General features: G+C 38.9%; 2 protein-coding genes across 2 annotated transcripts in view; one reads left to right on the top strand and one right to left on the bottom strand.

Annotated features, from left to right (window-relative positions):
• Nucleotides 1-44: 44 nt before the first annotated feature.
• LOC108273631 (phenylethanolamine N-methyltransferase) lies at nt 45-3,018 on the bottom strand. The gene is made up of 3 exons (XM_017482984.3): nt 2,632-3,018; nt 2,041-2,248; nt 45-691 (listed from the first exon to the last, which is right to left on the bottom strand). Exons 1-3 carry the CDS (start codon nt 2,819-2,821, stop codon nt 253-255), a joined length of 837 nt encoding a protein of 278 aa, XP_017338473.1. The 5' UTR covers nt 2,822-3,018; the 3' UTR covers nt 45-252.
• Nucleotides 3,019-11,340: 8,322 nt separating this feature from the next.
• LOC108273513 (uncharacterized) overlaps nt 11,341-15,286 on the top strand; it is a 5,182-nt gene continuing 1,236 nt past the window's right edge. Inside the window, exons 1-6 of the mRNA XM_053685141.1 lie at nt 11,341-11,436; nt 11,524-11,655; nt 12,807-12,923; nt 13,363-13,477; nt 13,606-13,787; nt 14,228-14,288. Of these exons, the coding sequence (XP_053541116.1) occupies nt 12,841-12,923; nt 13,363-13,477; nt 13,606-13,787; nt 14,228-14,288 (441 nt within the window). The 5' untranslated portion in view covers nt 11,341-11,436; nt 11,524-11,655; nt 12,807-12,840. The remainder of the gene's footprint in view (nt 11,437-11,523; nt 11,656-12,806; nt 12,924-13,362; nt 13,478-13,605; nt 13,788-14,227; nt 14,289-15,286) is intronic.

Below are 15,286 nucleotides of genomic sequence, written 5' to 3'. Positions count from 1 at the left end.
ATGTATATGAAGTCATTTTAGGTAAAAGTTCAAATTTATTCACCGTCACAAAAATAACTTTCAATTAGAGAAACACCAATGCACAATAAATTGCTTCTTCGATCAAATTTTCATTACTGAATCCAGATTTTACAATTTTCCGGCTTTGTTAGATCAGACACTTCAGATAAAAGGTTAAGTTTATTTATTTCCCATGAATTTTACATAAAATATCTTGTTTCTTCAGTCGAAGCTTAGTTATAGATAATTGTTTTATGGTTTCCTGGCTTTAGCGAAGAACACGCCTTTGACGTCATCCACCCCGACCAGCATGTCTGGTATTAATCGATATACACTCAGCTGCAGGAGATCGAAGCCAGTGACGCTCAGACTCGCACAGACCTGAGCCTCATCCAGCGGCACAACTGGGATACGAACATCAGGAGCTGCCATGTAAAAGCTCTCCCCCAGAGCTCCAATGAGCAGGAGATAACCGCCACTACGCAGGAGGCTGGACAGGTTGCGTAGTGCCTGAGTGAATGAGGAAATGTCAGGACTCACACTTTCTAAGCAGAACGAGGACACGAGGCAGTCAGCGCTGGAAGCAGGCAAAGATCCGGGTGGGAATGGAAACGGGTGGTGAACGTTAACTGGAAAAATGTCTGTTACCACTGAACGAAGCCTCTCTGCTTTCTCTTGCCATGCTGAGGAACTGTGTTAAAACATTAGGTTCATTTATGTTATTATACATTTTAAAACATTCACAGTCTACTGAAAAAAATGATAGGTTAAAAGATGTGGCATCATAAAGTAATTACAAAGTAAAGTGACTCCACTACCAAGAAATATTTACTTCAGCCATTAAGGACAGAAAAATCGCTTGAGCATTTCACAAACAGCTAAACGTGAAATAACAGAGTTAACAGTAGAGTTTGGAAGCTGATGTTTTTGGAAGCATTTGAATATGAATTCCATATATTTGAATTATACACGTCAAATTAAGTTCTTATTAGTGGTCAAACTCGAGCCTTTACTGATCACAGTCATCTCTTACTCTCGTGTGCATGAAGTCACTTGAAGAGACAGTAGAGTGGAGCCAAAACAAGATATTAACCATAACGAGTTAAGTGCATCTACAGTTTTTATGTTCTATTGAAATGGCTAAATTCCTATTAACCAGCTAACTCTAAACTGATTGTCAGCAATGTTAGCATAGCCTAACTAGCGAGAATGTTACCAAAATAGTTCCACTGGGAATCGAAAACGAGCTATCTTTTAGTAGAACATAAAACCAATGATTTGCTTGACCAGTGAAAGTGTTAACTTTTCATGTCACCTTTGAACTAGTTTACACTAAATCTGTGTTTTCTCAATTTTTTTTTAAATATCAAAACTGTAACAGTAATTTCAAACTATATGTTTTTAAATGCACATCTTACCCCTTAACTCAAGTTCAAAACAAAGAAAAAAAACATTGGCAAAAATGACAGTTTATTAAACACATCAAAGAATAATAAATGGTAAATGGCACACTTATATAGCACTTTTATCCAAAGCACATTACACTATGTCTCATTCACCCATTCATACACACACTCACACACCAATGGTAGCAGAGCTGCCATGCAAGGCGCTAACTTGCCATCGGGAGCAACTTGCGGTTGTGTCTTGCCCAAGGACACTCCGGCATGTGGAGTCTCGCAGACCGGGAATCGAACCGCCAACGCTATGCTTAGTGGACAACCCGCTCTAGCACCTGATCCACAGCCCCCCGATAGAACAAAACGCATTTTATTTACTGTGACATGTATATCATTGAAATATAATTAATATAATTCAGAATTCATATTCAGATACTTTTGTCAGCTTTGTCAAGTCAATTTGAAATATTTTATTTTTGAATAGTGAGGATCAGTAAGAGACAGCTTTAACTGTCCTGAGACATGAAGTTACTGAACAGGAGAGCAGTAGAGATTAGAAGACAATGTGAAGAGGTCCGAGTCTGGGTCAGACATTCTGCATACATGTGAATAAAACACACAAGTGACGTGAAAGTCTCACCTGCGTCCCTCCAGCTCACACACATGTTTCAGGTAAGGGGTCCAATCAAAGTTGCTCTGTCCATCCTTGAGCCATTTCTTTAATTCACTCCGATTCACTTCCAAAAAATCAGATAATATGACTCGATTAAAATGCTCACAGCCGCTCATCACCTGATATAGAGTTGGACCGGAACCAATATCCACCAGTATGTCTCCTTTAATGGCATCTGCAGAGAACATATAGGAGTGTGGAATGCACAAAAAAGGCTTACCTCATATCTAGTTTTGGGGTGTGTCTCATTTCATCCCGAGGAAAGAGCTATCAACGTCTCTAATAATACATGTAAAATATACAGCACATATAATGCATTGTATAAAATCCCCACCACACTGTCCCTGATGAAGTATAAATGAGTAAATTCTGATATGAGTGGTGTTCCTTGTCACTTTCTATCTGTCGTTTGTCTTGCCATTTTTTAGTAATGCAGTAGTGAATTTACAAACAAAACCCTTAATGACCCTTAATATGTGTGTGTGTGTGTGTGTGTGTGTGTGTGTGTGTGTGTCTGTCTGTCTGTCTGTCCTGTCACTCACACACACACAATCTCACCTTCTTTGAAAGCTTTATGAAGGCAGTTTAACTTCCATGGTACAATGCTGTCACTTCGGCTGAAGTCTGCTCGGGGAGGTGTATAATTGTACTTCAGGTACGCTTCAGGATCAAACCCCCTGTAAAAAGCTGCCACTGCAGCCACTGCTGTCTCTTGTCTGTTCTCTCTTTCCATCCTTTCCTCCTTCATCTCTCCTTTCTCTACAGCTGTATTTATATGTGGCTTCCATTGTAAAACATTAACTTAAACAAGCTTTTATATATCTGCTGATCTTTGCCTGTGGCCAACTGCACTCTAACCACCACTTTATCTATTTATTTCCAAAGGAGGAGAAATGGGATTCTCCATTTCACCTGAGAGCCTCCATGACCTTGGGCACTGATGGCATCAAGGACTTTTACTCTGCTTTTTTCTATCTGTTCTATCTAACCTTGGGGCGTGTCTCAGTTCAGACAGAGTAAGAGGGTTTAGTCCATTACCTTTTCATTTTCCACGCTTCTGTTCCGTTCAGATAGAAAACAGTTTAAAATGTTTACTAAAAGTGCAACCACACCAAAAATAAAATAAATAATTAATGCAATTTAAGTTACTGTCCCTTTTCCTCCATCCTTTAGTTCCTTTATTTCACCTGGGCATACACATCTGCTATCAGGAGGATCTGAACATGAGAATAGCTTCTGAGTTAAATTTCCATTTCCTTTGTTTCCTTTCCATTATTTTTGTAAGTGCAAGATAGACTGGGGATTAAAAAAGAATTGTGTATTTCTATAAAACCCTTTATTAAATAAAGAACACAACTCAAAGGGTTATGAAATTGCATGCATCTTCCACCTGACTTTAAATTTAATTTGAAATATGGTGCTTTCATTTCAGCCTGAAGGCATCTGTTCTAGCTTTTAGGCTATACAAAGCTGCTGATATTTGTTAATTTAACTTCTTATCATTGTGCCTGCCAGACATCGAAGTACTAGAACAAAACGATTCCCAGTGAATTAAATGTAATGTCAGGCTATTATATTTTTCAGAAGGTTCTGTATATGTTTGTACATGTAGAATTAAATTTTTGTATTATTAAGTCTACATACTCTATAGTCATATTTACATATTTAAACATACATATTAAACTCCATCATGTACAATGAGCTATGCTGAATTCTATTCTGTGTTAAGATCTCTTGCTGATCAGGGTTGTGTCTCCTTGTTGTGTTGCTTGAATTTAGTGCAGCTTTTGACAGCAGTGATAATATTATTCTCCTTGGTAGACTAGAAAACATTGTTGGCATTAAGGGAACGGCCCTCTCCTGCCACAGGTCTTATTTGACTAATTGTTATTAGTTCATAGATGTAAATGGATACTTCTCTATGCACTTCTCTGTAACTTTACTAAAGTAAAGTTTGGTGTTCTACAAGCCTCTGCTCTAGGCCCACTTCTTTTTACTTTATATATGCTACCTCTGGGTAAAATTATTAATTAACATGGAATTATCTTCCACTGTTATGCTGATGATACACAGCTGTATGTTTCAGCGAAGCCAGAGGACAGACAGCAGCTTAGTAAAGTTGAGGATTGTGTAAAGGACATTAGACGTTGGATGTTAACTAACTTGCTTTTACTTAATTCTAATAAGACAGAAATACTTTTATTAGGACCACGTGTAGCTAGAAGTAATCTTTCTGATCTCACTTTAACTCTGGATGGACTTTCTGTTTCATCATGTGCAGCAGTAAAAGACCTTGGAGTGATTATTGACTCCAGTCTATCGTTTGATGCTCATGTAGATAATATTACTAGGATAGCCTTCTTTCATCTCAGAAATATTTCTAAGATAAGAAACATATTGTCACTACACGATGCAGAAATATTAGTTCATGCTTTCGTCACCTCTTGACTAGATTACTGTAATGCCTTACTGTCTGGATGTTCCAGTAGGAATATAAATAAGCTCCAGTTAGTCCAGAATGCAGCTGCTAGAGTCCTAACTAGAACCAGAAGATACGACCACATCACCCCGATCTTATCCACACTGCATTGGCTCCCAGTGAAATCTCGCATTAACTATAAAATACTTTTATTAACCTATAAAGCACTAAACGGTCTCGCGCCACAGTATCTGAGAGAACTTTTGGTTTTCTATGATCCTCCACGCCTACTTCCATCAAAAGATGCAGGCTATTTGTTGGTACCTGGAATAGTGAAGGCTACAGCAGGGGGAAGAGCTTTCTCTTATAGAGCCCCACAGTTATGGAACAGTCTTCCAGTTAGTGTTCGGGACTCAGACACAGTCTCAGTGTTTAAGTCTAGACGAAATATATTTGTTTGCTCAAGATTTTTGGGGATAGTTTTTTTCTTAGGTAAAGGAGCAGATCTAGAGGCTCACAGGTATAGAGTGTTGTGGTGAACTGGGATGTTTGGATGCTGTCACCCCCCCACTTTCACGCCTTATGTCCCAGGGAGCACTCATGTCTGTTACCTTGTCTGTTCTAACTCTCCCTTTTACTTATATTGTCATAGCCAGTCTTGCCGGAGGGTCATAATTTCCCCTTGAAGCAGCGTGCTCTAAGCGCAAATGCGCGAGCACCTGCTTTTCCATTGTTGACAGTAGTGACATCTGGACACATGTGTTTTGTTTATGTTTCTGTCATGTCTCCTCCCTGTTCTGTCATTGGCTGGGATTTCACGTGTGTCTGTATTGCCCTCAGCTGCTAGCAGTTTAGATGCTGATCATGTCCACATATATACCGCGCACCTCCCAGCACACAACGCGGAAGATTATCGTAGAGTTAGATTAGTTCGTTTAGTAGTCATAGTCACGGTCCATGTTTAGAGTTAGTTCACGCTGGATTATCTGCTCCCAGTTCCTCGTCATAGTTCATGTTTCTCGTTTTGTTTATCGACCCTGTTTTCCGTGACCACTACCTTGATTCATGTTTAACCCTGTGTATGCCTGTTTGCCGATCGCCTGACCTTCACCTGTTTTGGATTACGTTTATGGATCACGTTTTGGATTTGTCTGCCTGTCACTTTTTAAATTAAACACTGTTCATACTGCACTTGCATCCGTCCTATCTCCGCTCCGTCACGATACGTGACACGGAGTCCCTGTCTGCACACAATGTACATTATTTGAAACCTTTACAGTACAAGAGCATAGTTAATATTTTTTGTTCCATTTAGGATCACTGCAGGGTGTGTAATTACACTAAACTATTGCACTATAACTGACTGCTGAGAACTGCTTTGCATCCAGAATGTCATAACTGCACAAAACAAATATTGCATCTGATAGATTTTCTATTTTATTTTATTCTAGTATTTTTCGGTAAGTAACTGTTATTGTGTTTTATAGATATATTCCCCTCTTATGTATATCAGAAAATAAAAGCTGAAATTAAACTCTTTTCTTATATTAATGTTTTTTATCTCAAACCCTTCAGTCTAAAAAAAACTGAATTGGCCTTGCTGTACTTAAATTAGCACTTTAATTTTAAAAAGTATTGTCTGTGTGTCTTTCTTACTGTATTACCTCCCCAGCAGAGGTTTTAGACTGATGGTACTCTTAGTCTGTGTCCTAGTGAACTGTATCAGGATGTATTTATTGATAGAAACTTCAAAGCACTTCTGTAAGTTGCTCTGGATAAGGGTGTCTGCCAAATGCCATATATGTAATTTTGAATGTCTTCCCTTCTTTCTAGAAATAAGATCTGCAAGCTGCTTCTTTATCATTCAGGTTAATTAATCATGAGGTTAATAATGGAAATTAAACAGAACACAAATTTCAGTTTTTAGTGGTGCTTGAAAAGCACTACTATTGTTCTCTTACATACTTACATACTTATTAGCTTGAAAACCCGTCGATCTCTGACAAACGGTGCAGGACTAGTTACGCGCCGAAAAATAAGTGGAAGAAGAATAACTAGACCGGTACATTTCCTGAAGAAAATGTGAGTGGTGCTTGACGTGGCGAAACCAGGATGGGGCGCCAATACTTTTGGGAGCCGCCCGCGTAGGGCGCCAATACTTTCGAGAGCCGGACAGATAGGGCGTCAGCACTGTTAGAGCTGGCCCTGTAGTGCTCCAATACTTTTTAGAGCCGACCGTCAAGGGCGCCAGTACTTTTGAGAGCTGGCTGTGTGGGGTGCCAATACTTTTGAGAGCCGGCCAGATAGGGTGCCAATACTTCTGAGAGCCGAACAGATCGTGTGCCAATACATTTTACAGCCGAACGTGTACCGAGGCAATACTTTTACAGCTTTCTGTTTAGAGGGCCAATACTTTTACAACTCAATGCAAGTCTATGGGAAATTTTCAGACTTTGAGCTCCATTATAATAATAACTTGACCGGTACATTTCCTGAAGAAAATGTGAGTGGTGCTTGCGTGGCAAAATTCGGATCGGGCGCCAATACTTTTGAGAGCTGACAGCGTAGGGCACCAATACTTTTGAGAGCTGGATGGATAGGTTGCTAGAGGGGTTTAGCATCATGCTAGCATGTTTTAGCATCATGCTAGCACGTGTTAGCATCATGCTAGTACATGCCAATGCATGCACCACTAATAATTATAATAATAATAATAATAATAATAAGTATGCAAGAGAATTATTATTAGTGGTGCTTGGAAAGCACTACTATTGTGCTCTTGCATACTTATTATAATTATAATTATTCTTTTTCCACTTTTTTTTTCGGTGCGTAACTAGTCCCGCACCGTTTGTCGGAGATCGACGGGTGAGGTGTAGAATCGATCGGCTTATTGAGGAGAGGTGTGCTATGTAGTACGGAAGTGATCGGAATGTTGGCATTCCTGGTACGGAAGCTCAAATTTGGAAAATTTCCCAGACTTGCATTGAGTTGCGAAAGAATTGACGCTCTACACAGCTAGCTCTTAAAGAATTGCCTCCGTACAAGTCTGGCTCTAAAAAGTATTGGTGCCCGATCTGTCCGGCTCTCACAATTATTGGCGCCCAGTATAGTGCTACCACATGCTACATGCTAGCATGATGCTAAAACATGCTAGCATGACGCTAAAACATGCTAGCATGACGCTAAAACATGCTAACATGACGCTAAAACATGCTAACATGATGCTAAAACATGCTAGCATGCTAGCATGATTCTAACACGCGCTAGCATGATGCTAAAACATGCTAGCATGATGCTAACATGCGCTAGCATGATGCTAAAACATGCTAGCATTATGCTAACAGATGCTAGCTTGATGCTAAACATGCTAGCGTGATGCTAAAACATATTAAGACATGCTAGCATGATGCTAAGATTTACTAGCATGATGCTAACATGTGCTAGTATGTGTTAGCATCATGCTAAAACCCTCTAGCAACCAATCCGTCCGGCTCTCGAAAGTATTGGGGCCCTACGCTGTCGGCTCTCAACAGTATTGGCGCCCAATCCGAATTTTGCCACGCAAGCACCACTCACATTTTCTTTAGGAAATGTACCGGTCAAGTTATTATTATAATGGAGTTTGTCTCTTTTTTATTTAAATGCAGTATAAAGCAAATAATATGACAATATATGGCTTTGTATTAATTTAAATTCAGTACATGGTCTACGTTTAAATACACTGCAGAATCAGACAATTAAAGGTGATGATAGAGATATTTTCTATATCATTCCAAACCTGAAGGCAGTCTAATTAGTAAAGGTCTGTCAGATTTAATAAAGTGTCAGGCCATATTTTATCTCATAAAATCATCATATTTTATCAGAACGTGCGGTCACGTTTGAAGACCCCAGAGGGTTAAAACACTAAAGCAAAGGAAAGCCTTATTCAAAATCTTACAGCACCTGTTATTGCCATGCAGTCTCCCATCCAAGTACTAACCAGGCCCATCTCACCTTTGTGTCAGAGATCAGACAAGATCAGGCGTTGTCAGAGTGGTATGGCCATAAGCAAAAGCTATCCTCAAATGCTACCTATATAACTAATGTAAGCAAGCTTTGAATGGCTGGTTGCTTGATTGGGTCCCTTTCAAAACTGTATCCAATCTTTATCCCAAAATAGGATGTTGTACATTGAGACAGATCATTCAGCTCACCTACCAGGCCCTCCTCTTACTCACCAGCCTGAGCAACTTCAGTAGTCAAAGCCACAACATTATCCTGTTTCTCACTCTCATCACTAACATTCACACTTTCAGCAGTACCATCATTTACACTGGTGTTTACAGTAAAACTACATTCAGGTCTTTCACTGCTAATACTATTTACACTGTTTTCACTCACCTCATCTTTGGTCCCTCCATCCTGTCCTTCAGACTCCTGTGACATTTCACTAGTCTCCATGTGCATTACTTCTGGGATGAGGTAGGGATTTATAATCTGTATATCATTCCTTCTTTTCACATTCAATTAAGAACCAAATATCAGAAAATGAAAAAATGGCTTATGTCATTATTCATTAACAAATCAAAGTTGTTTTTCATTCTTTCAATATCACGCTCGCGTGAAAAATAAGAAATTAGAAAATGGGTCAATTGTCAGGTTTAATTTGAACGTTTTTTTTCTTTCCCTGGTCTATTATCCAGAAGTTACTTGTTTATTCATGTGCTTGAGTAAGGTCTTTTTAAAAATATTTTTTAATGTTTTATTGGAACATTCAGTTTACAGTATGGTACAACCAAAATAGACCATAACAATAAGTATTAAGAATAACAATATAATAGCAATATAAGTAATAGTTAAAGAAAACACAAATAACACCATAGCTCAAAACAGAAGTAGAACTAGACAGTAACTTAAATAAATGTATGTTAAAGAAAGAGGGAATTACCAAAATGAAAAGAAAATTCTTGAAATGAAAAAATAAATTTTTGATATAGTATTAATTAATTTAAAGATATTTCTTTTACTTTGTGAGGAAAAATCTTTCTTGCGTGGACCATATATTTTTCCAGTTTAAATGATCAAAGAGTCCATTCCAAGTTACCACGGTGTCCGGTTTCACGCAGTTCTGGATATAGTGATCATGATATCCTGCCTAGACACAAACTGTTCCGCTCATTTATTGAGACCCAAGATAACCTACAACTAACTATAGCTAACTAACTATAACTGTTAAACAGTTGCTCTCTGCGTCACCCAGACAGCGAGGCGGATGAACTACAAGTTCCCGAGAAGCGTCAGATTTACTAAACTAACTAGTTCAACGTTTATCCGGTGCTAAATAGACTCCCACCGAGTTAACTCAAGTTAGTACTTTATACTAAAACAGCCGCAGAGCTAACAAGCTAGCAGCTTAGTGAATAAATAAGGCCAAACGCGTTCACCTACCCACCTACACTCGGGTGTGAAGTCTACAAGTTGCTCAGTGCTGCGTTTTCTCTCCACTTCTGTAGTTCTCCGTGGCAACAAAAGTGAATACACCCCTAAGTGAAAATGTCCAAATTGGGCCCAAAGTGTCAATATTTTGTGCGGCCACCATTATTTTTCAGCACTGCCTTAACCCTCTTGGGCCTGGAGTTCACCAGAGCTTTACAGGTTGCCACTGGAGTCCTCTTCCACTCCTCCATGACCACATCACGGAGCTGGTGGATGTTAGAGACGTCGTGCTCCTCCACCTTCCGTTTGAGGTTGCAGCCAAACACGTTTGACACTTAGGGGTGTACTCACTTTTGTTGCCAGCGGTTTAGACATTAATGGCTGTGTGTTGAGTTATTTTGAGGGGACAGCAAATTTACACTGTTACACAAGCTGTACACTCACTACTTTACATTGTAGCAAAGTGTCATTTCTTCAGTGTTGTCACATGAAAAGATATCATCAAATATTTACAAAAATGTGAGGGGTGTACTCCGTTTTTTTGTGAAATACTGTACATCTTTTTATTTACTTTAATATTTATGAATAGTGTGTGTGTGTATATATATATATACAGTGAGGGGAAAAAAGTATTTGATCCCCTGCTGATTTTGTACGTTTGCCCACTGACCAAATGATCATTTGGCCACCAAATGATCATTTGCCCACCAAATGATCATTCTATAATTTTAATGGTAGATTTATTTGAACAGTGAGAGACAGAATAACAACAACAAAAAAAAAATCCAGAAAAACGCATGTCAAAAATGTTATAAGTTGATTTGCATTTTAATGAGGGAAATATGTATTTGTCAAATATGAAAATATGAATAGTGTGAGTCAAATATGAAAACTACAAATAAATAAAATATATTTATATCTGTGTATAACTAAAAACCCCACTTAATACCAGAAATTCATATCCTAAATGTTGCAAGTGATTAATCTGATCATTTTATACAGCTGTTTAATTATTACTTTCTAAATAATAAACAAATGAATGTTCTGGATTCATGTGGAATGTTTACATTTTGTGTCCAAACTCAAAAGTTTAAACAAAGTGTATATTTATGATGATAAAGCACAAAGAACGTGAAACCTCAACTTGTCTACAATCATTGATGAATTAAATATTAATTAAAAAAAAATAATTAAACAAGAGTAAGATGAAGTATATTTTTAATTAAAATTTAATTAGAAAGGAGCACTTTTAAAGTGGGATTTGATTTAAAATAATGATAAATCTGTTTTTGTTATGTATTTGTATATCTTATCCTCTATCGTGTTTAAGAAGAAGTGAATAATGAAGCTTTTTATGAAATAATATTTGGGTTTATTTTATTTTATTTTCTCCTCACAGACTCACATTTACGTCAACGTCCGTTACGTTGGTGACGTCACCGCGAGTGCGAGAAGTCGAAGTCGAAGTGAAGAGCAGAAAGCAGTGTTAATGTTAGTTCTGGCCCGTTTGGACCCAAACTAAAGTGAGTTTATTCGGTTCTGTGTAACCGAACCCGTTGTGTTTTGTGCTGTATTGTGTGTAGTTAACGGCGTTAACACCTGTGTTTCAGGTGTATCAGTATGAAGCAGGCGGTGACGGCGCAGTGGTTCACTCTCGGAGCTCGGTTCACTAATGACCGAATCACCGAGGAACCGACTAAAGATAACTCGTACCCGCACGGAGAAGAAGAACAAGACGAGAAGTGAGAAATAACATTTTATAACTTTTTTATTCACTCCTCTGGTTCAATATTAATGTTAATATTATACAAATATGCTAGCGGTGCTAACTTTTGAGGAGGCAGTCCAGTCCACGCATGCGCAGTGTCATTAATGAGCAAGCTAATCGAAATGAGATTAGCAAATATGTCGAAGTTATTTTTGATTCTATTTAAAACGATAAATTCACTGTCAATAACTGCCCAGTCTGAGAATATTGCATGATTTACTTTTATAAGTGGACTTGGCTGAACGACATGTAGCTTCACTGGCTAATTAGAGCTGTTTTACTAGTTTATTGGCTGAGTCATCCGGCTTCGCGCATACGCAGTGTGGGTTAAGGCGCTATAGTTCTCTTCTTTTTTTGTTTTAATGCTAAAGATGCATTACCGCCACCTACTGGACTGGAGGATGGGCAGTCGATTGGCAGAAAAAATCTAATAAAATGAAAAAAAAAAATAAAAAAAAAAAAATAATAATACCAAAACAATACTACGTAAATAAAGGAAAATAAAGAGATGAATAACTATATACTAGATATTCAGCCACAGTTCTTGTATATTTACTTACAACCACTGCATATAGACACGTGTATAACCTAATAGACCTATATAAGATATAACCCAGCACACCTATACTATAGCACTTGCATTGGAAACATACATTACCGTCAAACGTTTAGACACATTCATTCTTTATTCACCCCCCGAAAAAATAGATCCAAAATAGATCAAAATAATTTAGGATATAAATTTTTAGGATCTTCAAAGTAGATGCCCTTTTTCCAGAAATGTATTCTTGGCATTTCTCACTTGATATCTTGAGGAATTTCCCTGAGATGCTTTTTAAACAGTATTAAAGGAGCCTCATTTCACTGCTGACTTTGTTCCCGTCTTAATTTCTGTGTGGGATATAATATATATTTTTTAGGAATATGATCTGCAGATCACTGATAGGAACCAGGTTCTGCTGGTCAGTCACGTTAGGAGGTTGGGTCCTGCAGGAGCTCCTCCACCAGGACCTGTCTTACTCATCCCAGAGTTCTGCTACCTCACAGGTCTCCCTCACAGAGCGGGAGAAACAGCGCTTAATCATTGTCTGCTTCTTATCGCACTAATTGTTGTAACTTGCTCAGGTCTGACTGATAAGATGCGCACGACTTTAACATCATGAAGGACCTTTCCACTCACACCAGACTGACCCCAGAACAGTGGGTGAACCGCCTCAACAGATTCATCAACAACATGAGCAGGTACTGGATAAAAGCGACTGCATTATTAATTCAATTTCTGCTTTTGTCTGTATAGCGTGTTTAACAGCGTACGATGTCACAGAGCAGCTTTACAGAAACTTATACATTCTTTACATTTAGAAATTTATCCTTAACGTGCAAGCCAGAGACAAATTTTACAAAAGAAACATTTGTAGCATGCATATAAGGGATGTGTATTTACTTTAGGGAGACTATCCCGGGCAACACGAGGCTGAACATATAGCGTGATGGTTTTTCTGATTATATCATTCTTAAATTTAATGATAGATATATACTACCGATCAAAAGTTTGTGGACACCCGACTGAAATGTTTTTCATGATCTTAATAGCCTTTTGATCTGAAGGTGTACGATTAAATGTTTGAAATGAACGTTATACCAATTTACACTGCTGAATTTTTCAGTGAATCTCTTCCAGGAATGCCACTGTTCAGACTACACTCAGCACATGGGGTCTAAGCTTTGAGAACAAGCTGCTGAATCTGACTGGAAGAGTTCTTCCTGCTGAGAGGATCCTACAGGGAGCGAGAGCAGTAAGCGGGACCACAGAACACAGAGAACACAACTGTACACGACACGTGTCGCACTCTTGCTGAGTGGAGTTTGTGTGTGTGTGTGTGTGTGTGTGTGTGTGTGTGTGTGTGCGCGTGTGTGTGCGCAGTACGAGAACAACCCATGTGACGCGGATTGGTCTAAAGAGATGCGAGGTCTTCCTCTGATGACCAGCATGCCTCTGGAGATCTGGGTGCTGTCCCATACGCGCCGTAACGCTGACGTCACTCACTCACTGCTGCAGACCCTCAACAAAGTGCCCGTGGGCATCCACCTTCAGAGGCCGGGAATGTGAGCCAACACACTTGACCAGTGTTTAGAAAGAAATTGTAGCCTGTGCCATTACTGCGTCCTGGGCTCTTTTTAAAATTCACTCCTCGTGAGCTTCATGAAAGGGACGCTAGTGTGTAGCACTGTTAATTTCAAATTATTAAAGCGGTCCTCGTCAATTAGGTAGTGCAGAACTTTGCTCTCATATTGTCCGTATTCAGCTGCAGTCCATCAGTTAGGCACAAACGTTTCAATGGTCTCGGCAAATAAACGTGTTTCCCGAACTGCACGCTCTAAAATAAAGAGCTTCTCGACAGCTTTTCTTTCATTCATAGCGGAAGGCAGTGGTTACTGTGCGTAGTGTTTTATTTGAACCAGAGCCATGTTGAGCAAGGATCATGTCTTAATTGCAGCGTTAACACTTTTTATTCTCCCCCACTTCATTTTTTTTCTGTGTGCAGGATGGAGTACGATGATCGACAGGAGGCTCTGCAGCACAGAGCGGTGCAACAGGTTCAGATGGTGGGTCTCACACACTGGGTAGAATCAAGTGTGACCATGTAGTTTGTTTAGGATTCAAATATTAAAGTATTTTACTATGCTGAAAATGTTCAGGTTAGCATCCGTACTTTTTAGGGGTTAAGGTATAGAAAATGTATTGCTTTGAAAAACCGTACATGTGACTAGTAATGTAACGACCGTTATATTCATTATTTGAATAAATAAGTAATGCACTCGCTGTCCATTTTATTAGAAACACCCTCACATTCATGTAGTTATTCAATCATGGGGCAGCAGCAGGATGCATAAAAAGAACTTGAGTTAACGTTCACGTCAATGCATAAAAAGTTACCGTTGACGTCAAGCATCACAATGGGTGAAAATTGTGACCTCTGTGACCTTTACCGTGGCATGGTTGTTTGTATCAGATGGGCTGGTTTGAGTATTTCAGAAATTGCTGATCTCCTGGGCTTTTCACACAGAACAGTCTGTAGAGTTTACTAAGAATGGTGCAAAAAACATTGAGAGAGCAACAGTTGTGTGTGGATGGAAACGCCTTATTCCTGAAATACTCAAACCAACCCATTTGGTACCAGTAACCATGCCATGGTTGTCTGATGTACACATTAACTGAAGCTCTTGACCTGTAACTGCATGATTTTATGCAATGTGCTGCTGGCACATGATTGGCTGATTAGATAACTGCTTGAATGTGATATGAAATATATGATTGAAAGGACTTTGATTTAAAAATAAATAAAATAATGCGGGGGGGGGGGGGGGGTGTAGAAGAAAAATCCCACATTACTATGGGTAAATAATATAGATAGCACTAGTGCTGCACAATTAATCGAATATCGATCGCGCTTACGATTTTGACAGCCCACGATTAAATGAACATGATCGTCTGCAATATTAACGTGTAAAGTTCGTCCTCCGCTAATAGAAAACTCAGCTGCAGATCAAATCAAGTACTTCCTACACTTATAGCCAATCACCATAGGGCAGCGCAAGGACGA

Source organism: Ictalurus punctatus, chromosome 13 (genome assembly GCF_001660625.3).
Source record: "Ictalurus punctatus breed USDA103 chromosome 13, Coco_2.0, whole genome shotgun sequence".
NCBI lineage: Eukaryota > Metazoa > Chordata > Actinopteri > Siluriformes > Ictaluridae > Ictalurus > Ictalurus punctatus.
This window is presented reverse-complemented; position numbering and strand designations above follow the sequence as displayed.

What these genes read in the sequence shown, in the direction of transcription:
- LOC108273631 (XM_017482984.3), bottom strand. Translation starts at nt 2,821, where the DNA reads ATGAAGGAGGAAAGGATGGAAAGAGAGAACAGACAAGAGACAGCAGTG. An exon ending in TCATAAAGCTTTCAAAGAAG is followed by an intron (nt 2,249 to 2,631) that starts GTGAGATTGTGT and finishes TGTTCTCTGCAG; the next exon opens with ATGCCATTAAAGGAGACATA. An exon ending in TGTGAGCTGGAGGGACGCAG is followed by an intron (nt 692 to 2,040) that starts GTGAGACTTTCA and finishes GTTTTAACACAG; the next exon opens with TTCCTCAGCATGGCAAGAGA.